General features: G+C 53.1%; 1 protein-coding gene across 2 annotated transcripts in view; it reads left to right on the top strand.

The window, feature by feature from the left end:
• The window catches only part of LOC116953319 (metabotropic glutamate receptor 1-like), a 97,414-nt gene extending 71,545 nt beyond the window's left edge, over positions 1 to 25,869 (top strand). For both annotated transcript variants that reach the window (XM_076074937.1, XM_076074938.1), the window contains exons 5-11: positions 1,623 to 1,791; positions 2,941 to 3,067; positions 8,609 to 9,198; positions 16,671 to 16,853; positions 18,162 to 18,319; positions 18,544 to 18,877; positions 19,799 to 25,869. In XM_076074937.1, coding sequence (XP_075931052.1) covers positions 1,623 to 1,791; positions 2,941 to 3,067; positions 8,609 to 9,198; positions 16,671 to 16,853; positions 18,162 to 18,319; positions 18,544 to 18,877; positions 19,799 to 21,577 — 3,340 coding nt within the window. In that variant the 3' untranslated portion in view covers positions 21,578 to 25,869. The remainder of the gene's footprint in view (positions 1 to 1,622; positions 1,792 to 2,940; positions 3,068 to 8,608; positions 9,199 to 16,670; positions 16,854 to 18,161; positions 18,320 to 18,543; positions 18,878 to 19,798) is intronic.
• The last annotated feature ends 1,084 nt before the right edge of the window (positions 25,870 to 26,953 follow it).

Below are 26,953 nucleotides of genomic sequence, written 5' to 3' on the forward strand. Positions count from 1 at the left end.
TGTGTTTCATCGTCGTCGTCGTTGAGTCAAGATTTGCGTTCAACTCGGATTCATGTCTAGGCGGAGAGGCAGGCCCCCTTGCCGCTACACATGGGACGGTTCTCGCCGGCACTGATTCAAGCGAAGTGTCACGTTTTAATGTTGATTCGAAGCTTTCGTGACTGCAGGGATCTGTGCTCTTTGGTGCTTTCGGTAAAGTCACGTAGTGGGTAGAAATAAAATGAAATAAATCAAATCACGACGTTTCGATCGCAACGCAAGCGATCCTCATCAGATAGCAGCGTTAATTGAAGCTCTGTCGTCCCAGACAGTTCGGTTCTTTCACCCGAAGAAGGCTGCTTGTGTTGTGGCCGAAACGTCGTGAGAATTTGATCGCGTTATTTTATTATTTTATTCTCATTCTACGTGACTTAACCGAAAGAACGAAAGAAGAGGATTGCTTGTGTTGCGATCAAGACGCCGTGATTTGTTTAATTTTATTTCTACCTACGTAACTTTTCCGAAATAACAAAAAAAGTGTCTGCTTGTTATATACTTATTATGTATTTTTTTGGTTTTTAATGCCACGCACGGTGTTACTGACGAGTGGATCCGTTGTCATTCTCGACAAATGTTCGTAGCCTGTGGGTCTCTCTGAGTTCGTGAGTCTCCGAGTGAGTCGATGGGTCTCTGTGCGAGTCTGTGGCTAAAATAAACAAACAACGACAACAACATATCCTTGAATCTCGATTTAAAGCTTTCGTGACTGCAAGGATTCATCTTCTTTGGTTCTTTCGGTAAGGTCACGTAGAATGAGAGCTTCATTGAAGCTCTGTCGTCCCGACAGGTCTGTACCTTTCACCTGAAGACGGCCGCTTGCATTGTGGCCGAAACGTCGTGAGAATTTTATCGTGTTATTTTATTATTTTATTCTCATTCTACGTGACCTTACCGAAAGAATCAAAGAAGATGAACATATTCTTGGTTCTTTCGGTAAACTCGCGTAGAAAGGAAGTAATAAATAATACAAATAAAACAATACAATTCTCACGAACGTTTCGATTGCAACGCAAGCAATCATCATCAGGTGTGAAAACCACAGGAATAATGTTTTTGCTGTGTTTTTTCTCACGCCTGATGATGGTTGCTTGCGTTGCAATCGAAACGTCGTGATAATTTTATTGTTTTATTTTTTATTATTTTTTTATTTCCCTTCTACGTGACTTTACCGAAAGAACCAAGAATATGAATCCCTGCAGTCACGAAAGCTTTAAATCGAAACGAGAACAACAACAATGACGGCTGTGTGTGTGGGCCTGGGTGGTGCGTGCAGGTGGGGGGAGCGGTGGCGCAGCGGTTAGCGCACCGCGCCGCTGAATTCGAATCTGGCTCACGGCCAACGCCGGTGACGATTATCTGAACCGGTTCTGAGCCTCCCCTAGGTCGACTCGGCCTCAAATGAGTACCTGGTGCGGTGTTTAAACATCACCACTGGGAAGACAAAGGCGGCCGGGCGCGTTGTTGGCAACACCACCCCCTCGTGTGCCGCTTTGCCGGCCTGAAAAGGACCTACTCGCTAACAGCACTTGGCCCAGCAGTCCGTTAAGGCTACACGGGGGTATCTTTGTCTTTGGTCCATGCAGATACGACATCATGCACCTGCAGAACCTGAGCCACGACGACTACGACTACATCAACGTGGGCAGCTGGGAGAGCGGGGAGCTGCGCATGGACGACCACATGATGTGGACCAACCACAGCAAACTCGTGCGCTCCGTGTGCAGCGAGCCATGTGGCATCGGCCACATCCGAGTGAGGCTCCCCCACTCACGTGGTCACACGATACTAACCCCACCCACAGGGTCACACGATAACCCCACCCACAGGGTCACACGGTACCAACCACACCCACAGGGTCACACAATATCAACCCCACCCACAGGGTCACACGACACCAACCCCACCCACAGGGTCACACGACACCAACCTCACCCACAGGGTCACACGATACTAACCCCACCCACAGGGTCACACGACACCAACCCCACCTAGAGGACCACACGATACCAACCCCACCCACAGGGTCACACGACACCAACCCCACCCACAGGACCACACGACACCAACCCCACCCACAGGGTCACACGACACCATCCCCACTCACATGACCACACGACACCAACCCCACTCACAAGACCACACGATACCAACCCCAACTCACCTTGCTCTGGATACAGTCGAGAGGCGTTGTACGCAGCACGGTTTGGTGGCTGCGTGCGGTGATGCGGCGTTCAGCACGCTGCGTAATGACCCCGTTGACCCGAGTTCCATTCACTCTCACCGCAAAATCACCTTCACCGTATGTAGTACGGCACTGCTGCTGCCTCCTCTTCCACCTCCTCCGTCCTTCCCCCTCCTCCACCTCCTCTTCGTCCGCAGTATTTGTGAGGAGAGGCATCGAGATGTCCATACGTTCCGTGCTTCGACTGGAGCGTTTTTGTTTTCATGTTACCAGGCTACGGCCCAGAAGCGACCTTGACCATACATGATGACCTCAGCGATGTGGCTTGTCATCGCGTGGACATTTATAGCAGCCAAATACTATTTTAAAAAACGCACGTTGATTCTGAATGTGGAGGGAAAAATCGGAGGAGCGGGAGAAACATCCACGCCACCACGGTGAGAGAGAGCAACACTCCAAATATACAGCAGCAGGCGTCAGGTTCTGGCTCGAACCCACGACCTCCTGCATACCAGACGAGGTAGTTGACATCTCCTAGCCGCCGTGATGATGATGAGGGAGAGAGAGAGACACGCAAACTCCAAATATACAGCAGTAGGCGTGCAGGTTCGGGCTCGAAGCCACGACCTCCTGCATACCAGGCGAGGTAGTTGACATCTCCTAGCCATCACGGCGTGCCTGACGGAGCACCTCCGCGTCTGTCGGCGCGTGCCCTCCAGGTGATTCGCAAGGGCGAGGTGAGCTGCTGCTGGGTGTGCACCCCCTGCAAGGACAACGAGTTCGTGCTCGACGACTTCACGTGCCAGGCCTGCAGGCTGGGCTGGTGGCCCAATGCTCAGCTCGCTGGTCAGTGGCTCTCACCACCCCCCCCCATCACCCTCTTCATCCCCCTCCCCCCCGACATCGTCGTCATCATTGTCATCGTCGTCATCGTCGTCATCGTCGTCATCATCATCGTCGTCATCGTCGTCGTCATCATCATCATTGTCATCATCAACACCGCTGTCATCGTCGTCTTCATTGTCATCATCTTCATCGTCATCATCGTGGTCTTCATCGTCATCATCATCGTTGTCATCACTGTCATCGTCGTCTTCATTGTCATCATCTTCATCGTCGTCTTGATTGTCGTCATCATCATCATCATCGTCATCGTCTTCATCATGGTCGTAGCGTGCCGCGCTCACACAATCGTGCAACGTCCCCGCTTTACCAGATCGTCATCATCGTCGTCTTCATCGTCATCATCATCGTTGTCATCACTGTCATCGTCGTCTTTATTGTCGTCGTCGTCATCATCATCATCATTGTCATCATCATCATCATCACCGCTGTCATCGTCGTCTTCATTGTCATAATCTTCATCGTCATCATCGTGGTCTTCATCGTCATCATCATCGTTGTCATCACTATCATCGTCGTCTTCAATGTCGTCATCATCATCATCATTGTCATCATCATCATCACCGCTGTGATGATAATTGTCATAATCTTCATCGTCATCATCGTGGTCTTCATCGTCATCATCATCGTTGTCATCACTGTCATCGTCGTCTTCATTGTCGTTGTCGTCATCATCATCATTGTCGTCATCATCATCATCATGTTCGTCATCATCATCATCATTGTCATCATCATCACCGCTGTCATCGTCGTCTTCATTGTCATCATCTTCATCGTTATCATCGTAGTCTTCATCGTCATCATCATCGTTGTCATCACTGTCATCGTCGTCTTCATTGTTGTCGTCATCATCGTCGTCTTCATTGTCGTCATCACCATCATCATCATCGTCATCGTCTTCATCATGGTCGTAGCGTGCCGTGCTCACACGATCGTGCAACGTCCCCGCTTTACCAGATCGTCATCATCGCCCAGGCTGCTCCGCGATCAGCGCGAGCGCCTCGCATACAGAATGCCGCGAGTTCAAACCCTGATCGCGAGGTAGGGAGATCGTAGACTCAGCTTATCATCCGTCCCTGCCGGGATTAATACAACAAAGACTCAATCTAGATTTTAAGCTTTCGTGACTGCATGAATCCATACTCTGTGGTTCTTTCGGTAAAGTCACGTAGATATAAAATTTATAGATCACGACGATTTTAGCCGATTATCTGAGCTGCATTATTAGGTTGGATGTCTTTGTATTGTCGGGCTGGATGTCCTTCTCGCTCAGTCACCGATGCTGCGACATACTAAGCTCGTGCATTGGCATGCTAATCTCTCACAATACTCTTAGGTTCTTTCGGTAAAGTCACGTAGGTAGAAATATAATAAGATAAAACATATCACGACGTTTCGATCGCAACACAATCCTGATGAGGATTGCGATCCTGATGAGGATTGCTTGTGTTGCGATCGAAACGTCGTGATTTGTTTTATTTTATTTTCTACCTACCTACGTGACTTTACCGAAAGAACCAAAGAGTATGGATTCCTGCAGTTACGAAAGCTTCAAATCAAGACTCTCACAATACAATAGCCACGTCCATAGCCTCAGGCAGGCCATCTCTAGCCCCGCCGTCTTACCCTGAGGCTGCACACATCTCAGACCCTACACAAGACCTTGTTTCAGTAGCTGTCTCTCTCTCTCTATCACCTGTAGACGGTCGCTTGTGTTGCGATCGAAACGTCGTGATCTATGAATTTTCTATCTACGTGACTTTACCGAAAGAACCAAAGATTAATAAAGACTCACTTCGTGGGGCGAGTCAGCAGTGGCCACTGAATTGATACATTGAGATACAGCCACCTGCTCTCCCACCTCCCAGTCATGGGAATGTGAAATTTCCATCACTGGCTCGGGGTTGTAAATGGGGGATGCGCAGCCCACCCAATGCATCGACGATTATTTTGAGCGGGAAACCATCGCTCTGGCTGCGGCTTAACGTGATAATTGCTCTCATTTCACGTCCCAGTTATTCACCCTAATTGGCTGTTTTACGCGGCTCGGAACACGACCAGGAACACGAACCAGATCGTGACGCTTCGTGTAAATTACCGCCAAGTCATCAGGCAACCACCGTACACGGCACGAGCTGCCCACGATCTCAATTTCATTTAGGATTCATTGAGCGCCCTTTCCAGGGCTCTTTACAGCGCAAGCCGACGGCGGGGAGTGAGGGACGTGACGGATGGAGGGACAGGGGCTGGGAATGGAGCTGCTGATGTTGTTGCTGGGGTAGGAGAGGCGGAATGAGGTGGAGTTTGATGGCGAGCGAGGGTGCCTGATGGGCGCAGCGTGGACGAGACGCAGTGGGGTATGGGGCACGGGGGTGAAGTGGTGAAATTGGTCCCGGATGAGGGTAGGTGAGGGGTGGTGGTGGGCAGAGGTCTGGTGGCCGGATAGTTGAGCTGATGGAGGAGCACAGCGTAGGGCTGGGGGAGAGACGTGGTTAGGTGCCCGTGGAGGAAGCGAGATAGGAGGAAGAGGAATGGGGGACTGCGAGTGGGTTCGATGCGGGGGTTGGAATGGTGATGATGGTGTTGACAATAATAATTATGGTAAGGGCAACGATGATGACATTGTTGTCGATGATGATGATGAGAGCAACTGAGTGCTTAGGTATTCGGGGATGGCTAGGTTATGCTTGGCCCACTGATAATTATGTGATGGTAATGACCACGACAATGATGATGATCACGGTGATGATAAAGATGATAGCTGTAATGATGGTGAAGACAATGATGGCCATTGTGATGATCAGTGATAATGATGATTGCTATAATGATGAATACGATGATTGTCATGATGACCATCGCTGTGATGATAATAATTACAATTCATTTTGTAATGATGATGAAGACAATGATGGTCATGATGATCACTGTCATGATGATGACAATAATGATCACTTTGATGATGACAAAAATTGCCATAATGATGATGACAACAATTGTCGTGATAATCACTGTGATGATGGTGGAGATGATGATTGATGATAGTGATGATGAGAATGACCGCCGTGATGATTGTGATGATTGTTGGTATCGTCTGGCGCTGTAAGTGGGGGTTGTATCGTGTGTAAGGACAACGTGGCCTGCGGTCTGGCTGATTATGATGACAACGTCAACGGAAGAAAATCAAGGTCTACCTGAAATTAATAATGAGTGTCTCTGCCGCGCAAAAATATCAACACTAAAATAGCCAAGCAGACACCACGTCTCCTTACCTGTCTGCTTGTCTAATGAATGGTTCTCCGTTCAACTTGGATCCATATGTTACAGAGAGGGTAGCCCTTGTCCGTAACATCTGACAGTTCGAGCAGAGCTGATGAGTACAGCGAATGTCAAAACCCACGCCACACACGCACACACACACACAGAGTTATCGACGAGTGTGTTTTATGATTCCTTATTTAGTTGATTACAACTCAACGCGAGCCCGGTAGAAAGCATCGACCACGATTCAAGGTGGAGGGGGGAGGGGGGACAGAAAGTCCATGCATAATAGAGGTTTATTTTGGGTTAGATCGCGTAAATATATAAATGTGTCGTTAAATTATGGCTGTCGCCCGATTAAGCTGGTTGCGATTACTGGCGAAACGTCGTACTCAGATTGTAAATGCTGTGGCTTGGCTCTCCAACACACCGGTTAGTGCCGTGCCAGTGACGAATTGGCCACGTTCTGTTTACGTGACAACCATTACTAGTTGGCTGTGTCTGGTGGTGGCGGGTTTTAACGACACATTTATATATTTACGCGATTTAACAACAACAAAAAAACCCCTCTATTATGGATGATATTGGTCGCGCAAGCCGGCCACGTGTTTAAAGAAACTCCATGGACAAGAAGGACACATTCCGGTGCTTCCAGAAGTTTAAAGAAAGAGGGAGGGAGAGGGGGGGGGGGAGATTTTGGCTCTCTGTCTCACCTACCTGGAGATCGCCAGCAAGAGCGTGGAAGTTTAAAGTTTATACGAGGAGGGAAGGATTGGGGGGGGGGGCGGCGAGATAATTCCCATCCAGGGACAAAAGGGATGGGAGAGGAAGGGCGGGGGGGGAGTCGGTGGGATCCTTATTCATTATTCGTACCTGTGCACCTCTGCCAAGGCATCAAAAAGCATCGTCACCAAATGACGTTGTTAAATTACGAAGGTGTCCCAGTAAACCTGGCAACGTTGGTTCAACGTTGGCACGTGGTTGGAGCCATTGGGCGAACGTTGGGTGAACGTTGGCCCCATGCCGGCTCAAGGTTCACCTGGTGTTGGCGCGTGGTTGCAACCATTGTTTCTCACGTTGAGCCAACGTTGGCTCAACGTTCGGCACGTGTCGTTGGAACCGTTGGCCCAATGGTTTCACGTTTACTTGGCATTGCCTATGTAGATCTTGACTACGATCATCACCAACCTTACAACAATCTCCTCCATCACCATCATCATCACACCACCACTACCATCATCATCATCATCACACCACCATCATCATCGCAACACCACCATCATCATCACACCACCACCATCATCATCGCACCACCGCCATCATCATCACACCACCACCACCACCACCATCATCATCATCACACCACCATCATCACACCACCACCATCATCATCATCATCATCACACCACCACCACCATCATCGCACCACCACCACCATCATTACACCACCACCATCATCATCATCACACCACCACCATCATCATCACACCACCACCATCATTACACCACCACTGCCATCATCATCGCACCACCATCATCATCACACCACCATCATCGCACCACCACCACCACTACCACCACCACCACTACCACCATCATCATCATCATAACACCACCACCATCATCATCATCATCACACCACCACTACCACCATCATCATCATCATCACACCACCATCATCATCATCATCATCATCACACCACCACCACCATCATCATCATCACACCACCACCATCATCATGATCACACCACCACCACCATCATCATCATCACACCACCACCACCATCATCATCATCATCATCACACCACCACCACCACCATCATCATCATCATCACACCACCACCACCATCATCACACCACCACCACCATCATCATCATCATCATCACACCACTACCATCATCACACCACCACTACCATCATCACACCACCATCATCATCATCATCATCACACCACCATCATCATCATCACACCACCACCATCATCACACCACCACCACCACCATCATCATCATCACACCACCAACATCATCACACCACCACCACCATCATCACACCACCACCACCACCATCATCATCACACCACCACCATCATCACACCACCACCACCATCATCATCACACCACCACCACCACCATCATCACACCACCACCACCACCACCATCATCACACCACCACCACCACCATCATTACACCACCACCACCATCACACCACCGCGTGCGCAGGCTGCGACGCCATCCCCGTGCAGTACTTGCAGTGGAGCGACCCGGAGGCCATCGCCGCCGTGGTGTTCGCGTGCGCGGGCCTCCTGGCCACCGCCTTCGTCACCCTCATCTTCGTGGCCTTCCGCGACACGCCCGTCGTCAAGTCGTCGAGCCGCGAGCTCTGCTACATCATCCTGGCGGGCGCGGGCCTCGGCTACGCGTGCACCTTCGCCCAGGTGGCGAGGCCCACGCAGGCCGGCTGCTACTTTCGGCGCATCGCCGTGGGCCTCGCCTCGGCCATGATGTACTCGGCGCTCGTGACCAAGACGAACCGCATCGCGCGCATCCTCGCCGGGAGCAAGAAGAAGATCTGCACGAAAAAGCCACGCTTCATGACCACGTGCGCGCAGCTCGTGATCGCCTTCATGCTCATCGGCGTCGAGGTGGCCATCGTGGTGGCGCTCGTGCTCATGGAGCCGCCCGAGGTGATCCCCGACTATCCGAGTCCGCGCGAGGTGCAGCTCATCTGCCACACGTCCAACCTCGCGGTGGTGGCCCCGCTCGGGTTCAACGGGCTGCTCATCATGAGCTGCACCTACTACGCGTTCAAGGTGGGGTTCGCGTGTGCGGTGGTGATTGACGTCGTCATCCTTGTCGTCGTGATGATGATGGTGGTGATTACCACGTGGATCCTCGTTGTCATCATCATGGAGATCATCGTTGTCATCATTATCATAGGGGATGTCGTTATCATCATCATTATTATCATGATCACGCGGATCATCATTGTCATCGTCATCATTATCATGATCGTGGGGATCATCGGTATTATCATGATCATGGGGATCATCATTGTCATCGTCATTATCATGATCATCACGTGGATCATCATTATCATCATCATGTGGATCATCATTATCATCATCATGGGGATCATCGTCATCATCATCATCATGATCATTGGGATCATCGGTATTATCATGATCACGTGGATCATCATTGTCATCATCATTATCATGATCATGGGGATCATCATGATCACGTGGATCATTATTGTCACCATCATCATCATGAGCTGCAACTATTTCTCATTCAAGGTGAGGCACGCTTCGCGTGGAGGGTGGGTTGTCAGGGTCACGGTTAGGGTGTGGTCGTGATTGATGTCCTCACCGTGATGGTGACGATGACGATCATCATCATCATCATCACATGGATCATCGTGTTCATCATCATCATTATCATCGCGTACTTTCACATCATCGCGCGATTTCAGATGCTCTTCTGCGGCCATCTGGAACGCTCTTCCTTCTGACATTAGGAAGCCACTGGGGCCATCCGATTTTAAATCATCTAGAGCTGCTTTTTGTGTTAAGTCTGTTGTCCTTCCCCCGCACCTCTGATTCAACATGGATACATCACCATCATCATCATGTAGATCATCATTGTCATCAGCATGATCACATGGATCATCATCATCATATTTGTTACAATCATAACCTTTATAATGATCATCACCACAGTCATTGGCGTTATTAACATCTATATAGTTTTGATTTAAAGCTTTCGTGACTGCAGTAATTCATATTCTTAGTTTTTTCGGTAAAGTAACGTTGAAGGGAAACAACAAAATAATAAAATATATATAAAACAATAAAAAATTATCACGACGCTTCGACCATAACTCAAACGGTTGTCTTCAGGTGTGTTGGTTTGCATAAATTTATTTTTAAACGGCGCATTTATTTATTTATAAAAACGTTAGCGCCACGCGCAACGATTTGGCAGTTTATTTAGGACTAGTCCATCTATATTCTGAAAAGAGGAGGGGGGAGACGAAATTTTTTATAATGTATGCTGTCTGAAAGCCACTGTAAGCGTGAACAATCAATTAAGACCTGAAATGAAGTATCAAATCTTTCCAATGATTGCTAAGATAGAATCCATCTTCTCAGTTGAAATTGTCTCTGTGCTTGTATATGTGGATAGCCTCATGAACGAATCTCTCATGGAAGCCAGATGGCTTACAAAGAACCTCTGTCTTGGAAAAGTCAATGGCATGTGAGCCTACTGAATTAGAACAATGATCTGCCACGGCCGAGGTGTTGGTCCTACCGTGTTTAAGGTCTGCTTTGTGTTCACGAATGCGGTCCGAGACATGGCGTTTGGTTTCTCCAATGTAACTACTACCACAGAGGCAACTTAGTTTGTAGACACCAGGGTATTGTATGTCCGGAATCACATCTTTTACAGACGGAACCAGATCACGGATTTTATGTAATGTGTTGAAACGGACCTAGATCTTGTGTTAATTCAAGATTTTGGAGATCTTTTTTGTGATCCCCGCAATGTAGGGTAAAGTGATGGTTTTGAAAGGCTCCTCAAGAGGGTTCTTCTTCTGAAACCGGATTCCCACCACCATCCATCACAGAAGAATTCTCTCATTAAGACTCTGTATCATAGAGCCCAATGCATATCCGACCAGGAACACATAAGCAGTGAACTCAAGCACGTACACCAAGCTCTTAGGGCTAATGGTTACTCCGACTATACAATCCGCAAAGCTATCACTCAAACCATGAAGAAGAACCCTCTTGAGGAGCCTTTCAAAACCATCACTTTACCCTACATTGCGGGGATCACAGAAAAGATCTCCAAAATCTTGAATAAACACAAGATCCAGGTCCGTTTCAACACATTACATAAAATCCGTGATCTGGTTCCATCTGTAAAAGATGTGATTCCGGACATACAATACCCTGGTGTCTACAAACTAAGTTGCCTCTGTGGTAGTAGTTACATTGGAGAAACCAAACGCCATGTCTCGGACCGCATTCATGAACACAAAGCAGACCTTAAACACGGTAGGACCAACACCTCGGCCGTGGCAGATCATTGTTCTAATTCAGTAGGCTCACATGCCATTGACTTTTCCAAGACAGAGGTTCTTTGTAAGCCATCTGGCTTCCATGAGAGATTCGTTCATGAGGCTATCCACATATACAAGCACAGAGACAATTTCAACCGAGAAGACGGATTCTATCTTAGCAATCATTGGAAAGATTTGATAAACCATTTCAGGTCTTAATTGATTGTTCACGCTTACAGTGGCTTTCAGACAGCATACATTATAAAAAATTTCGTCTCCCCCCTCCTCTTTTCAGAATATAGATGGACTAGTCCTAAATAAACTGCCAAATCGTTGCGCGTGGCGCTAACGTTTTTATAAATAAATAAATGCGCCGTTTAAAAATAAATGTATGCAAACCAACACACCTGAAGACGACCGTTTGAGTTATGGTCGAAACGTCGTGAGAATTTTTTTTATTGTTTTATATATATTTTATTATTTTGTTGTTTCCCTTCAACGTGACTTTACCGAAAAAACTAAGAATATCTATATAGTTGTCATCATCATCATCATCCTTATTGTCCATTTCGTTGCTCACACAATCTTGTCATAACCATCATCATAACCATAATCACATCATCATCATCATCATTGCTGTCAGCCATGGTTTTATCCACTGCTGAATTAAGGCATAATGAACAACACAAAATATTCTAAAATAGATTTAAAATTTAAAACTACTTACACATTCGTCAACAACACCGCGTGGCCTTTAAAGGCAAAACAAGAAACAATTGGCGACGTTTCGGGCAATTGCCCTTCTTCATGGTGCCATAACAATTACTAAATCGGCTCGTGTGCAGTCGCTGAACAGATCGCTGCATCGCAAGCCATCGAGTGGTGTCTCGAGTTGTGTCATTCAATCGAGCAGTGGATAGATCATGCCTGTTACTGATGATGACGATGATTATATTTTTTATGGCATAACTATGCTGGCGTGCGTCGATGTTGTTGTTGGTGCTAAAGGATGGATCAGCCCGTGGTGGTGTAGGTGTGTCTGTGTGTGTGTGAGCCCCAAGCTGTATGTATCCTGAACTTCTTTCGCGCCGTACGTAGCCAACCGTGCTTCGCGGGGAGCGGTAGCGTAGTGGTTAGCGCTTCACAGCTTCTATCGAAACCCGGCAATGAAACCCGAGTTCGACTCCCGCTCATGGCCACCACCAGCACCAGTGATAGTGATTATCTGAATAGTTATTGGGCCTCCCCTAGGTCGACTCAGACTCAAATGAGTACCTGCTGCGGTGTGTAGTAGACATCGCCACTGGTGAGACAAAGGCGGCCGGGCGCGGTGCTGGCTACCCCCCCCCCCCCTCTCGTGCGCCGTGCCGGTCTTCATAGGCGCTACTCGCTAACAGCACTTGCCCCAACAGTCTGTTAAAATCTAAACGGGGGATCTTAAAATGTGTGTGTGTGTGTGAAGCTAAATCACATGAATCAACAGCGCAGATGTAGGATTGGCAGGCGGTTGTCGTGAGACTTTAAGCAAAAGGCAAATTGTAATGGATCGGTGGCGAGAGAAGGGCAGGTAATGGGATGCGAAGCCTAGCGGCACGAAGTGTGAGGGATGAGGGATGGAGTCTGTGTGTGTGTGTGGCTCTGTGTGTGTGTGTCTGTGTGTCTCTGCACGTGTGTGTGTGTGTGGCTCTGTGTGTCTCTGTGTGTCTCTGTGTATCTCTGCACGTGTGTGTGTGTGGCTCTGTGTGTGTGTGGCTCTGTGTGTCTCTGCACGTGTGTGTGTGTGGCTCTGTGTGTGTGTGGCTCTGTGTGTGTGTGGCTCTGTGTGTGTGTGTGTCTCTGTGTGTCTCTGCACGTGTGTGTGTGGCTCTGTGTGTGTGTCTCTGTGTGTCTCTGCACGTGTGTGTGGCTCTGTGTGTGTTTGTGGCTCTGTGTGTGTGTGTGTCTCTGTGTGTCTCTGCACGTGTGTGTGGCTCTGTGTGTGTATCTCTGTGTGTCTCTGCACGTGTGTGTGTGGCTCTGTGTGTGTGTGTTTCTGTGTGTCTCTGCACGTGTGTGTGTGTGGCTCTGTGTGTGTCTCTCTGTGTGTCTCTGCACGTGTATGTGTCTGTGGGTCGACGGAACCTCGTCAGCAACTCCGTGCGTGGCCGCAAAAACAAAAGAGTATATAATAAGCGACGTTTCAGGCAATGGCCCTTCCTACGAGAGGCCAGAGAGGTAGGTATATTGCCCTTTATCCCCTCACCTGCACTGACCAGCGTTGGGTGAGGTCTGTCGAGAGGAACTTGCGCAGATTACCAGCGCGACGTGCATGGGTAGGAAGGACAGGTCTTCATCTAGCAGTGGAATGGCATGACAGAAGTCAGCTGTGCGTAGTGCGCGTGCGTGAATGCGGTGGTGCAGTGCGAACCCCGGCGTCTCGAGTTCGATTCCCGCTCACGGCCAGCACCAATTGACGATTACCTGAACCGGTCCTGGGCCTCCCCTAGGTCGACTCAGCCTCAAACGAGTACCTGCTGCGGTGTGTAAACATCGCCGCTGCGGAGACACCCACCACCCCCCACGTGTTGCCGTGCCGGCCTTCATAGGTGCTCGCTAACAGCACCTTACCCCAACAGTCTGTTAAAGGCTCAGTATGGAGGATCTTTGTCTTTGTGGGCGCGCACGCACGCACGCACGTGCATACTCCGTGCCCGCTAAGTGAAATGCATTGATATTTTCGGGAGGCTGCCCAAGCCATTGATTTGGCTGGGCTGGCCCTGCTTGAGTAGCCGAGGTGTTTATTCTCCAGCAACCATGTGGGTGGGGTGGGGGGTGGGGGAAGGGGGGGGGGTCTTCTGCCGTCGTGGACGATGGAGACCGCCGTAGAGGCGAGGGGGCACACGACAAGAAAACGACGACGAGAATGATAATGATAAATTATGATGTACAGGCAACGTTCGATTGCTGGATGTGTGTTGAGATTAAATGCAAAGGTGCTGGATATGAATGGGCTTTTGACTGGGATTTAACATTGCCCATAGAATAAGATTTCCCATAGGCTAATATTTCACGTAGACTAACATTGTCCATAGGCTAACAAGTTATTGAGTAAATATTATGGACAGAGCTGAATGGAAGGAAGGCGACGATTGGTGACTTCTCTGAGAAAGGACGCTGCTCGCGTAGAGAGATAGACAATTCAATATTCCTGGTCAACGCCTTATGTTGTTGTTGTTGTTCCAAAGCGAACGAACCAACAAACATTGGGCAAAGAAACACGGAGAGACACACGCTTAAGAGGCAGAAAGAGGAACACGTGGATCAGAGGACACCGTGCATGTGTGTGTTAGGTAGACGGGATCATGTATGTGTGTATGTGTAATGTCAACAAATGCAGATTTTATAGGAGGCAACTTCTTCATTAACAACTTCACGGTTTCGTCCACACCACTCTCCACAGTAGCTCAGCCCAGCCTGTACACAACACGAGCCGTCCAGCACTGACGGCGCTGACTCAGCCAACTACTCTCCTTCGTAGCGCAATATCTAGTGGAGACGTTTAGCGACATGACGGCGATGGCGAGATGACAGTGACGATGACGCCAGCGACAATGACGACGACAGCGACGATCATGACGACAGCGACGACGAGACGACAGTGACGAAGACGAAATGACAGTGACGAGGAGACGACAGCGACGATGACGACGACAGTGACGATGACGACGACAGCGACGATGACGACGACAGCAACGATGACGACGACAGCGACGATGACGACAGCGACGATGACGACGACAGCGACGATGACGACGACAGTGACGGTGACGACAGCGACGATGACGACGAGACGACAGTGACGATGACGACGACAGTGACGACGAGACGACAGCGACGATGACGACGACAATGACGATGACGACGACAATGACGATGACGATGACAGCGACGATGACGACGGCAATGACGATGACGACGACAGCGATGATCATGACGACAGCGACAACGAGACGACAGTGACGACGAGACGACAGTGACGATGACGACGACAGCGACAATGACGACGACAGCGACGATGACGATGACGACGACAGTGACGATCACGACGAGTCCACTCCCAGAACCGGCAGCCTCGAGCCCCCCGCTCTCGGCTCCTTTTATGCTCCCAGCGCTGCCTGGCTCCGCCCTGACCGCGCCTCCCTTCTAGAACCCGCTAGCAGGTTCCAGGGACCTCCAGACGGGGACCTCCTTGACCCTTACCCCTAGTGCCTCCCCTCTGCCCGCACACCGGTGTGTGTGCTGCGTTTGTCCACCACAGTTGCCGCTGCTGTCCACCAGCCGGCGCTATTACACTGCGCGTGTAAAATGATGATGCACGTGTTTATGTTGAACTTTTTTTCGAGTCGGGGATGTTTGGTACCAAGAACCCTCGCTCAGCGCCAGCTCTGGATTCGCCAGTTTCCCACAATCGCATTGTTGTTGTCTTTCCTCATTGCACGCGTGTCGTTCTCTCCGTGTAAATTTCTCATTGATTGGCTGCAAACATCTTCATTTGTAGGGGACCGCAGAGCTTGGGGAACTGTTGGTAGCGCCGGCTGCTCTCCGCGTGACTGCTGCTGTCTTCCCGCTCGTCTGTGGTTCCTCCTCCTGGCGCCTCGGAGAGAGAGGACGACTCGGAGTCGTCCTCTCTCTCCGAGTTGTCCTCTCTCTCTCTGAGTCCTCCTCTCTCTCTCTCTGAGTCCTCTCTCTCTCTCTCTGAGTCGTGTTCTCTCTCAGAGTCGTCCTCTATCTCTCTCTCTGAGTCCTCCTCTCTCTCTCTGGGCCGTCTTCTCTCTCTGAGTCGTCCTCTCTCTCCTAGTCGTCCTCTCTCTCTGAGTCGTCCTCTCTCCGAGTCGTCCTCTCTCTCTGAGTCGTCCTCTCTCTCCGAGTCGTCCTCTCTCTCTCTCTGAGTCGTCCTCTCTGAGTCGTCCTCTCTCTCTCTCTGAGTCGTCCTCTCTCTGAGTCGTCCTCTCTCTCTCTGAGTCGTCCTCTCTCTCGTTCTCTCTCTCTCCGCTCGACTGCGACGAGTGAGTACTGCGCAGAGGCGGCGGCACGCGACGTCTTTCGTTCGTCATCATTGTGACGATGACGACGACGCTCATTCCCGTTCCCCGTTCCACTCCACGTTCTGCGTTCCCGTTCTGCCCCCCGCCAACACCCCCCCCCCCGCCCCCCCCCTAACACCCCACCCCCGAAAAGACCCGCAACGTTCCGGAGAACTTCAACGAAGCCAAGTACATCGCCTTCACCATGTACACCACGTGCATCGTGTGGATGGCGTTCGCGCCCATCTACTTTGGCAGCAAGTACAAGGTCATCACCATGTGCTTCTGCGTGAGCCTCAGCTCCACCGTGGCCCTCGGCTGCATGTTCCTGCCCAAGGTACGGACGGACATCACCGGCTGCACCAGCTTCAAGCGGCCCGGTCGCGCGCGACGATTGGCTGATTTGGCGCTAGTCAGGTGGCCTGCGACCCGTCAGCATGATTGCGCGTGTGTGCGTGTGTCAGTCTCAGCGTGTGTGTGTCTCTCAGCGTGTGTGTGTGTCTGTCTCAGTGTGTGTGCGTGTGTCAGTCTCAGTGTGTGTGCGTGTGTCAGTCTCAGCGTGTGTGTGTGTGTGTCAGCGTGTGTGTCTGTCTCAGTGTGTGTGCGTGTGTCTCTCAGCGTGTGTGTGTGTGTCTCTCAGCGTGTGTGTCTGTCTCAGTGTTTGTGCGTGTGTCAGTCTCAGCGTGTGTGTGTGTCTCTCAGCATGTGTGTCTGTCTCAGTGTGTGTGCGTGTGTCTGTCTCAGCGTGTGTGTGTGCGTGTGTCAGTCTCAGCGTGTGTGTGTGTCTGTCTCAGCGTGTGTGTGTCTGTCTCAGCGTGTGTGTGTGTGTCTCTCAGCGTGTGTGTGTCTCTCAGCGTGTGTGCGTGCGTCAGTCTCAGCGTGTGTGTGTCTCTCAGCGTGTGTGTGTGTCAGTCTCAGCGTGTGTGTGTCTCTCAGCGTGTGTGTGTGTCAGTCTCAGCGTGTGTGTGTGTGTGTGTGTCTCAGCGTGTGTGTGTCTCTCAGCGTGTGTGTGTCTCTCAGCATGTGTGTGTGTCTGTCTTAGTGTGTGCGTGTGTGTCTCTCTCAGCGTGTGTGTGTGTGCGTGTGTCTCTAAGCGTGTGTGTGTGTGCGTGTGTCAGTCTCAGCGTGTGTGTGTATCTCTCAGCGTGTGTGTGTCTGTCTCAGCGTGTGTGTGTGCGTGTGTCTCTCAGCGTGTGTGTGCGTGTGTCAGTCTCAGCGTGTGTGTGTCTCAGCGTGTGTCTGTCTCAGTGTGTGTGTCAGTCTCAGCGTGTGTGTGTGTCTGTCTCAGCGTGTGTGTGTGTGTGTCTCAGCGTGTGTGTGTGTGTCTCAGCGTGTGTGCATGTGTCAGTCTCAGCGTGTGTGTGCACGTGGGCAGTGGTAGTGTAGCGGTTAGCGCGCTGCGCTGCGAACCTGAACCGGTACTGGGCCTCCCCTAGGGCGACTCAGCCTCAAACGAGTACCTGGTGCGGTGTGTAAACAGCGCCACTGGGGAGACAAAGGCGGCCGGGCGTGGTGCTGGCAACCCACCCCCTCGTGTGCCGTGCCGGTCTTCATAGGCGCTACTCGCTAACAGCACTTGCCCCAACAGTCTGTTAAGGCTATACGGGGGGTCTTTGTCTTTGTGGTCACGCATGTGTTTATCCAGGTGTACATCATCCTCGCTAAGCCGGAGCGCAACGTGCGGAGCGCGTTCACCACCTCCAACGTGGTGCGCATGCACGTGCGTGACGCCAAGCTCACCAGCCGCTCCTCCAGCATCCTGAGCCTCTTCAAGCGCAAGGGATCAGCGGCCGAGCCCGCCTGGTACAACACTCACACACACACACACACGTACACACACACTCACACACGCACACGTACTCACTCTCACTCACACGCGTACTCACTCTCACTCACACGCGTACTCACTCTCACTCACACGTGCTCTCACACACACACACGTACTCACACACACGCAGACACGTACTCACACTGACACACACGCGCGCGCGTACTCACATACCATCCCCGCCGCTCTCACCGCACAGCCCCAAGTCGAGCTCGTGGGGTCAGACCGGCCGCGCCGAAAAGAGCCCCGGCATCTGGCACCGCCTCTCGGCGCACGTCAAGGGCGACGAGCGACGCGCCCACGGCGCCCACGCCGCCGGCGGCCCCGGCGGCGGCCCCGGCGGCGGCTCCGGCTCCGGCGGCGGCGGCGGTGGATGCGCCGCGACCGCCGGCGGTTCGGGATCCGCCGGCGCCGGCGGGAATCAGATGGCGGTGATCAAGCCCTTCGCCAAATCGGCCGGGGAGCTGGCGGCGGCGCGGGGCTTCTCGGAGCTTAGCGCCAAGCACCTGTACGACGTCACGGAGGCCGCCGAGGTGTGTGGGTCGTGCGGCGCGCAGGCCTCGCCGGGCCCGCCGGGCACGCCGGGCACGCCGCCGCGCGTCCGAACGCGGCACGGCACGCCGCGGCACGTGGCCACGCGGCAGCCGAGGCCGCGGGGCGAACCCCAGCACCACGGGCCCCACGGCCACCACGGCGTGCCGCGGTGATGGTGGCGGGCACGCCACGCGCAACTGCCGCATCCTCCATTTGTCCACCGCCGCCACCCCCACCAACTCCACTTGGGGGGGGGGGGGGGGAACGGTTCCATCGCGAACATCGCCATCGTAACAAAGCCATGGTCAATCCACCGCTGGATGAAAGCTTCCACTGCCTCCTCCTCCTCCTCCTGCCGGCAAGCCGTCGCCGTATCGCACGGTCCTGCGAGCTGTAACGATCCACCTCGCGCCTGATTCCATCGCTCCATCTCCGCGCTCGTGGATTTTCGTCTCGGACGAACGCGTTCGATTCGTCTTGGGAGAGCGGGCGGGAGGGGGGGGGGGAGCAGCGGGCGGCGGGGTGGGGGGGAGGGGGCGGTGAAGGGCAAAGGGCAACCGACTCATACATTCCATGTGGCCACAATTCATCTCGCATACATCAACAACAACCGCAAAAGCAGCAGCACCATGGACAGCGACAGCACCACCAGCGGCAGCGGAAAACTGCACGAACTGCGTCACCGAACGGACAAAAAAAAACGATTTTCGCAACAACAACAAAAAAACCCTTAAACATTTAGTAACCCCCCCCCCCCAAAAAAAATTAATAAACGCGAAACGAAAACACAAAAAAACCCGATAATAGGCGACGCAAAAAAATTCCGATGCAAGTTGGAGCACGGAGCCCGGTCAAAATCTAACGCCCTAACCCATCCCCCCGCGTGGCGTGCCCCCCTTCTCTGCCCGCTGTGCGTCCAGGCAGAGGACGAGTCCGGCGCGCCGCGTTTCCCCGCGCCCTGCCGCGGCTCGCCCGTCTCGCTGCTCGGCCGGTGCCGTCGCTCCATCGCCGCGGTCGCCGCGGGCGCGGCCCCCGAGCGCTCCTCGCGCCCCGGTCGGAACCCCGCATCCACCACCACCACCACCACCTCCACCTCCTCCACCGCCGTCACCGTCGTCGCCGCGGCCGCCGGGCCGAGCCGCCCGGGTCGCGATCAACGACGTGGAGGAGGTGGAGGAGGTGGAGGTGCTGGTGGTTGCCGCAGCCGGAACAACAACAACAACGATGGCGATGATGACGATCGTGATTACTGCTCGCGGGGCACGTGCGTCGTTGACGACGGCGATGATCGCGGCGACGACGACGACTACGACGAGGAGGACGACGACGAAGACGAGGATGAAGACGACGACGACGACGACGGGGAGGAGGGCACGGGGCTGTACGTGTGCGAGCGGCCGCGCAAAAGCAGCTCGTCGCAGGGCTCCCTCACCGAGCAGATCAACAGCGTCGTCAGCCGCTTCGCCTCCAACATCCACGAGCTGAACGCGCTCCTCTCGTCGCCGGGCGCCTTCGCTCGCCGCCCGTCCTCGGGCGCGCCGGACGACCCCCCCGCCGTGCTGTCGGCCCGCGACCTCGCGCTGATGGCGGCGGCCGCGGGAGGCCCCTGCGTGCCGCTGCCCGCGCCGCGTGACCTCTCCCCGGCGCCGGGCACGGCGGAGATGTCGGCCCCGCGCGCCGCCTCCCCTCGCGGCGCGCCGCCTCCCTGCTGCCTCGGCAAGCGCTCGCTGGCCGCGTCCGACGATTCGGTGCTTCCCCGGCCGCAGCAGCTGCAGCAGCAGCAGCAGCAGCTTGGTGGTTGTGGCGCGCCCGCTGCGGCGGGCCAGTCCCTGCCGCTGCTGGAGGAGGCGGTGCCGCGCTCCGGGCGACTGCGGTCGCTGGCGCTCGCGGATGAGGAGCCGTCCTCGCCGTGTCTCCTGCCCGGCGCCCTGCATCGACAGTACGGCTCGCAGGCCTACGGCTCGCCACTGCCGCACCACCAGCTGCAACAGCAGCAACAGCAGCATCAGCAGAAGCTTCAGCAGCAGCAGCAGCTGAAGCAGCAGCAGCATCAACAGCAGCTGCACTGTGGTGGTGGTGGTGGTGTTGGTGGCGGTGGTCGACCACTGTGGTTGATGGACAGTCTTCCACTCACGGCCACTGCTTCGACCATGATGATGCATCATCCGCAGCCGCAGCAGCAGCAGCAGCAGCACCATCAGCAACAGCAGCAGATGGAGATCATTGAAATGGGCGCCCGCAACAAGAGGCAGCAGCAGCATCATCCTCAGCAACAACAACAGCAGCTGATGATGATGCATCAACAACAGCAGCACTTCTCTCCGCGCTGCCGCTACGCAGAGCCGACGTGCCCCGTGCCCCCGTGCTGCGTGGCGGCCGGGGTCATGGGCGAGGTGATCGAGGTGGACGTGGAGAGACACCGCAGGGAGAGGAGGCAGAGTCGGGAGAGCAGGGGCAGCATGGGCAGCATGGGCAGCAGGGAAGGGGCAGCGGCGGCGGGGGCGGCCGGAGCGGGCGGCTTCTACGACGAGCGCTCCTTCACCATCACCCCGCCGTCGCCGTTCCGGGATTCGAACTGCTCCGGCGGGAGTTCGGGCTCCGTGTCGTCCACCTCGGAGTGCCTCTCGTACTTCCCAGCGCCGCCCAGCTACGCCGCGCTGCTGCTCAAGGATTACACGCAGAGCTCCTCCTCGCTCTGAGTCCCCCCCCGCCGCCACCACCACCACCGACGACGACGACGAGGGCGGCGATGATGACGATGACGCTGAGTTCCGCTCCCGCGCGAGACCGCCTCTGCGCGCGCGAGTCCGTCGCGTCGCCCGGCACGCGGTGGAGGGGGGGGGGGGGTCCGTGGTTGTGGTGCGGTTGGCGTGCGGACCCCGGTGCAAGGTGGGGGGGGGGGAGGGGCGGTAGGGTTGGTGGGGGTGAGTAAGATGGAGGCTCGCTATCTCTGTCTCTCTCGCTCGCTCACTCTCTCACTCTCTCTCACTCTTGTTCGCTCTCTTTTCCTCGGTACAAGTCCGCACCCCGCTCTCCCCACGCGGACCTCTCACCAACTTCATCTTCGCACTTCGCATTCCGTCGCTCATCCCCCCCCCCTCCCCACCAGCACCACCCCCCCCCCCCCCCCACCTCGTAGTCGCGGTGCCCTTCGCACGGCCAGCGCACTCCGCGGCTGCTGCGCCACCGCTGCTGCCCGCGGGGGGCGGGGCGAGGGAAAGGGGGTGGAGTTGAGGTGACGCGGGGTGCGCGGGCGACGCCACCCAGCGAGGACGGCAGCTCCACGGCGGAGTCGCTCTCGTGGGGGCGGCTTGCGGCCGAGCGATCGCCGCCTTACGGCTAAGCCCGGCTTGCCGATGCAACGGCGCGAACGACGCTCAAGGCGCGCAGGCTCAGTCGAGCCGGCTGCTGTCGGTTTAGAACAAAGGCCCACGAGGCGTTTGTCATTGACAAACGCCGCGTGGGCCTCGAAGGCGAAATGGTAACGCCCGAGGTGACGTTTCGGGCGACGAGCCATCCTCGCAGCGCACGGGGGTCGTTAAAAAGGGCGAATCGCCCGGAACGTTGCACGCGTGTATGTTGGACTTCTTTCGCGCCGTACGTGGTAGCCAACCGCGCTAATCGGAGGTGCGGGCGGAAGAAGAAGAAGAAGCGGAACGCACGAAAAGCACTTCGAATGAAATACGTTTTCAAAAACGTTGCCCGTTCATTTATTTATTTATTCGTAAGGCAACACGCGCACGCGCGGTGTACGTGATGAATGTGTTGTTGTGGTTGTTGTTGCTGTTGTTGGCTTTGCTTGCGCACCACTGCCAACGCGGCAGCGGCTGCATGGCCAAGTAATGAATCTCACACTCAGACTATATTAGTGGTGCTGGTGGCGGAGGTGATTTCGTTTTTTTTTGTAAAGCGGACTTCTCAAAGAGACGGAAGCCGATGGAGTTGGGGATGGGGGTGTTTCATGAGAAGGGAAGAGAGACGTCTACAAAGAAGTGAATTATGTTGATTTGAAGACGCGTGCGTTGATGGTCACGATGGTAATGCTGCGTTTCGTTATCAGCAGCGCACGGACGATCCCATCACGGGTTCACACACACACGGTGGGGGGGGGGGGTCGACAGTACTGCTCCCGGCTGCCTTTATCTCCCCAGTGACGATGCTTAGACACCGCACCAGGTACTCATTTCAAACCGAGTCGACCTAGTGGAGCCCCAGGACCGGTTCATGTAATCGTCACTTGGCGTTGGCCGTGAGCAAGAATCCAACTCGGATCTCCGGGTCCGTAGGGCAGCGCTCTAACCCAACACGCCACTGCTCCACACACACGCACGCACTCACGCACGTGCACACAACAGGTACACAATGACAAAGACCCCCCGTATAGCCTGCAACAGACTGATTTGGGCAAGTGACCAACTCAGAGCCGGCACCACGTGTTCAGCTGCCACCACGTGTTCAGCTGCCCAGTGCAGTCACCAATTCAACAACAACAACACCAACAACAACAAACATTGTGGGCACCGTCGCATTGAGAAACAGCTACAACGGTTGTGGCACCCCGGGAGGGAATGAGGGAGGTCAGGGAGAGGAGGAGGTGGTTCGGGAGAGGAGGAGGTAAGGACGATGAGGTGGTGGAGTTGCTGGGGGTTGTTAGGAGGTGAACGATGTGGAGGTTAAGAAGAGGAGGTCAAGGAGGAGAAGGTGGAGGTTAGGAGGAGGTGGAGTAGGTGGTCGAGGTTCGGACGAGGAGTTGGAGGATGTTAGGAAGAGGAGGTGATGGAGGAGGTGGAGGTTTGGAAGAGGAGCTGGAGGTGGTGTTAGGAGGAGGTTTGATGGCAAGAGACAGATTGAGTTGACAGCTGGCGCCACAGTCGTATAAATATATTATTGCTTTAACCTTCCGTCGTTGACGAAAGTCTCTATCCACTTCTCTATTAGTCTTCATATATAATTTTTCTCCTTCTTCTTCCCCTCGGTAGACCTTGTCGGAGAACAGTGCTCGCGGTCGTCATCGTCGTCGTGGTGGTGATCAGTGCGGGACTCGGAGTGCGACTCAACATGAGTGGGTGGTGTGCAGTCGTAGCGGTTGTCGTAGTGCTAGTCGTAGTCGCAGCAGCAGCAGCCCTTAGCGGCGTCGTGCGGATGGTTAGTGGTGCATGCGCTATCGTGTCCCGTTGTGACCGCGTGCCTCTCTCTTCTGACGCTCTCACACCTGCAGCGGCCGGGCTCACTCCGTCCCGTGAGTCGGAGCCCCCCCGGGGGCCACCGTCGTGCAGTGTTTGTCGCAGTTGTGCTGTACCGTTCTATGGCTCTCGGTGCGGGGGTGCGCGCGCGCCGCGCATGGCCGGCGCTTTGGGCTCTTGAGGACGCTTCCGGCGCGTGACGCGTCAACGTCGGAACACTGGGCCGAGGACTCGGGTCACGTTGTGTTCAACAGCCAGGTTACAACAGCACACTCACTCACCTACACACTCACTCATTCACTCGGCCACATATCCACTCACTTATCTACTCACCCACTCACACACTCACCCACCCACGCACTCATCTACGCACTCATGCATCCACTCACACACTCATCCACTCACTCATCTACTCACCCGCTGACTCGCCCGCTCACCCACTCATCCACTTACTCACACACTAACTCATCCATCGACTCACTCACCCATTCACACACTCAATCACCCACCCACTCACCACACTGCAGGTCACCTCATGTCTCTCTCTCTCTGCTTCTTTTCTCGCACTACTTGACTTTGGAATTCCCTCCTCCCATCATCATCACCATCATCACTATCATCGTCTCTTTCGCCCCAAACCTCTTACAGTAAATAGCCTCGCTTAATGCACACAGAGCATGACGAACTCTTTATCACAATATTCAAGAGTGCTGTTTATTCCTGGCCGTGTGGCGTTTTGAGTCTTTGGGCCTGTGCTCCCCAGCCGTGAAATGACATTTATTTTTTTCCCAGAATTGATCCCCCCCAAAAAATCTCCCAGCACTCGGGAGCGAAACGTCGGACACCATGCCGAACAACACGCCCGTACTGCTATGGTTGCCACCTCTGATGTTCTAAAAACCGGGACACGTGAGGAGGGAGCCGAGGAGGAATATTCCGCACGACGGAAGAGGGGGGAAACCACCGCCTGAGTGCACCGTATTTGAGTGGTGGCATTTATATCTATTACCATGTGATTGCGCAAATGACACAAAAAAAACCACTGGACTTGAAAGATATCCCAGGGGACTACTGGCAGATGTCCCAGGACAGCAGCTGCCTTCTTAACAACAACAACGAGGATGGATGATCCTGAGAAAAACCGGGACAGGTGGCAACCCTAGACGAATCGCTACATCCACAGCGGAGAGCTTCAGCACGTTGGCCGGTCCGCGATGCGACGCACGCAACACCACGATGACAAATCACGCGGCAACGCTTGGTAAACATTTGAATTATTATTATTGTTATTAGTAGTAGTATTACAGTGAGGGAAAAAAGTATTTGATCCCCTGCTGATTTTGTACGTTTGCCCTCTGACAAAGAAATGATCAGTTTATTATTTTAATGGTAGGTTCATTTGAACAGTGAGAGACAGAATAATAACAACAACAAAATCCAGAAAAACGCATGTTAAAAATGTTATAAATTGATTTGCATTTTAATGAGGGAAATAAGTATTTGACCCCTCTGCAAAACATGACTTAATACTTGGTGGCAAAACCCTTGTTGGCAATCACAGAGGTCAGACGTTTTTTGTAGTTGGCCACCAGGTTTGCTCACATCTCAGGAGGGATTTTGTCCCACTCCTCTTTGCATATCTTCCCCAAGTCATTAAGGTTTCGAGGCTGACGTTTGGCAACTCGAACCTTCAGCTCCCTCCACAGATTTTCTATGGGATTAAGGTCTGGAGACTGGCTAGGCCACTCCAGGACCTTAATGTGCTTCTTCGTGAGCCACTCCTTTGTTGCCTTGGCTGTGTGTTTTGGGTCATTGTCATGCTGGAATACCCATCTACGACCCATTTTCAATGCCCTGGCTAAGGGAAGGAGGTTATCACCCAAGATTTGACGGTACATGGCCCCGTCCATCGTCCCTTTGATGCGGTGAAGTTGTCCTGTCCCCTTAGCAGAAAAACACCCCCAAAGCATAATGTTTCCACCTCCATGTTTGACGGTGGGGACGGTGTTCTTGGGGTCATAGGCAGCATTCCTCCTCCTCCAAACACGGCGAGTTGAGTTGATGCCAAAGAGCTCCATTTTGGTCTCATCTGACCACAACACTTTCACCCAGTTGTCCTCTGAATCATTCAGATTTTCATTGGAAAACTTCAGACGGGCATGTATATGTGTTTTCTTGAGCAGGGGGACCTTGTGGGCGCTGCAGGATTTCAGTCCTTCACGGCGTAGTGTGTTACCATTTGTTTTCTTGGTGACTATGGTCCCAGCTGCCTTGAGATCATTGACACGATCCTCCCGTGTAGTTCTGGGCTGATTCTTCACCGTTCTCATGATCATTGCAACTCCACGAGGTGAGATCTTGCATGGAGCCCCTGGCCGAGGGAGATTGACAGTTCTTTTCTGTTTCTTCCATTTGCGAATAATCGCACCAACTGTTGTCACCTTCTCACCAAGCTGCTTGGCAATGGTCGTGTAGCCCATTCCAGCCTTGTGTAGGTCTATAATCTTGTCCCTGACATCCTTGGAGAGCTCTTTGGTCTTGGCCATGGTGGAGAGTTTGGAATCTGATTGATTGATGGCTTCTGTGGACAGGTGCCTTTTATACAGGTAACAAGCTGAGATTAGGAGCCAGAAATCTTTCTGTTTGAGAGGGGGTCAAATACTTATTTCCCTCATTAAAAGGCAAATCAATTTATAACATTTTTGACAAGCGTTTTTCTGGATTTTGTTGTTGTTATTCTGTCTCTCACTGTTCAAATAAACCTACCATTAAAATTATAGACTGATCATTTCTTTATCAGTGGGCAAACGTACAAAATCAGCAGGGGATCAAATACTTTTTTCCCTCACTGTATTAGTATTATTAGTATTATTATTAGTAGTAGTATTATTA

This window comes from Petromyzon marinus, chromosome 51 (assembly GCF_048934315.1).
Source record: "Petromyzon marinus isolate PM22_M1 ecotype Great Lakes invasive population chromosome 51, UKy_Petmar_22M1.pri1.0, whole genome shotgun sequence".
NCBI lineage: Eukaryota > Metazoa > Chordata > Hyperoartia > Petromyzontiformes > Petromyzontidae > Petromyzon > Petromyzon marinus.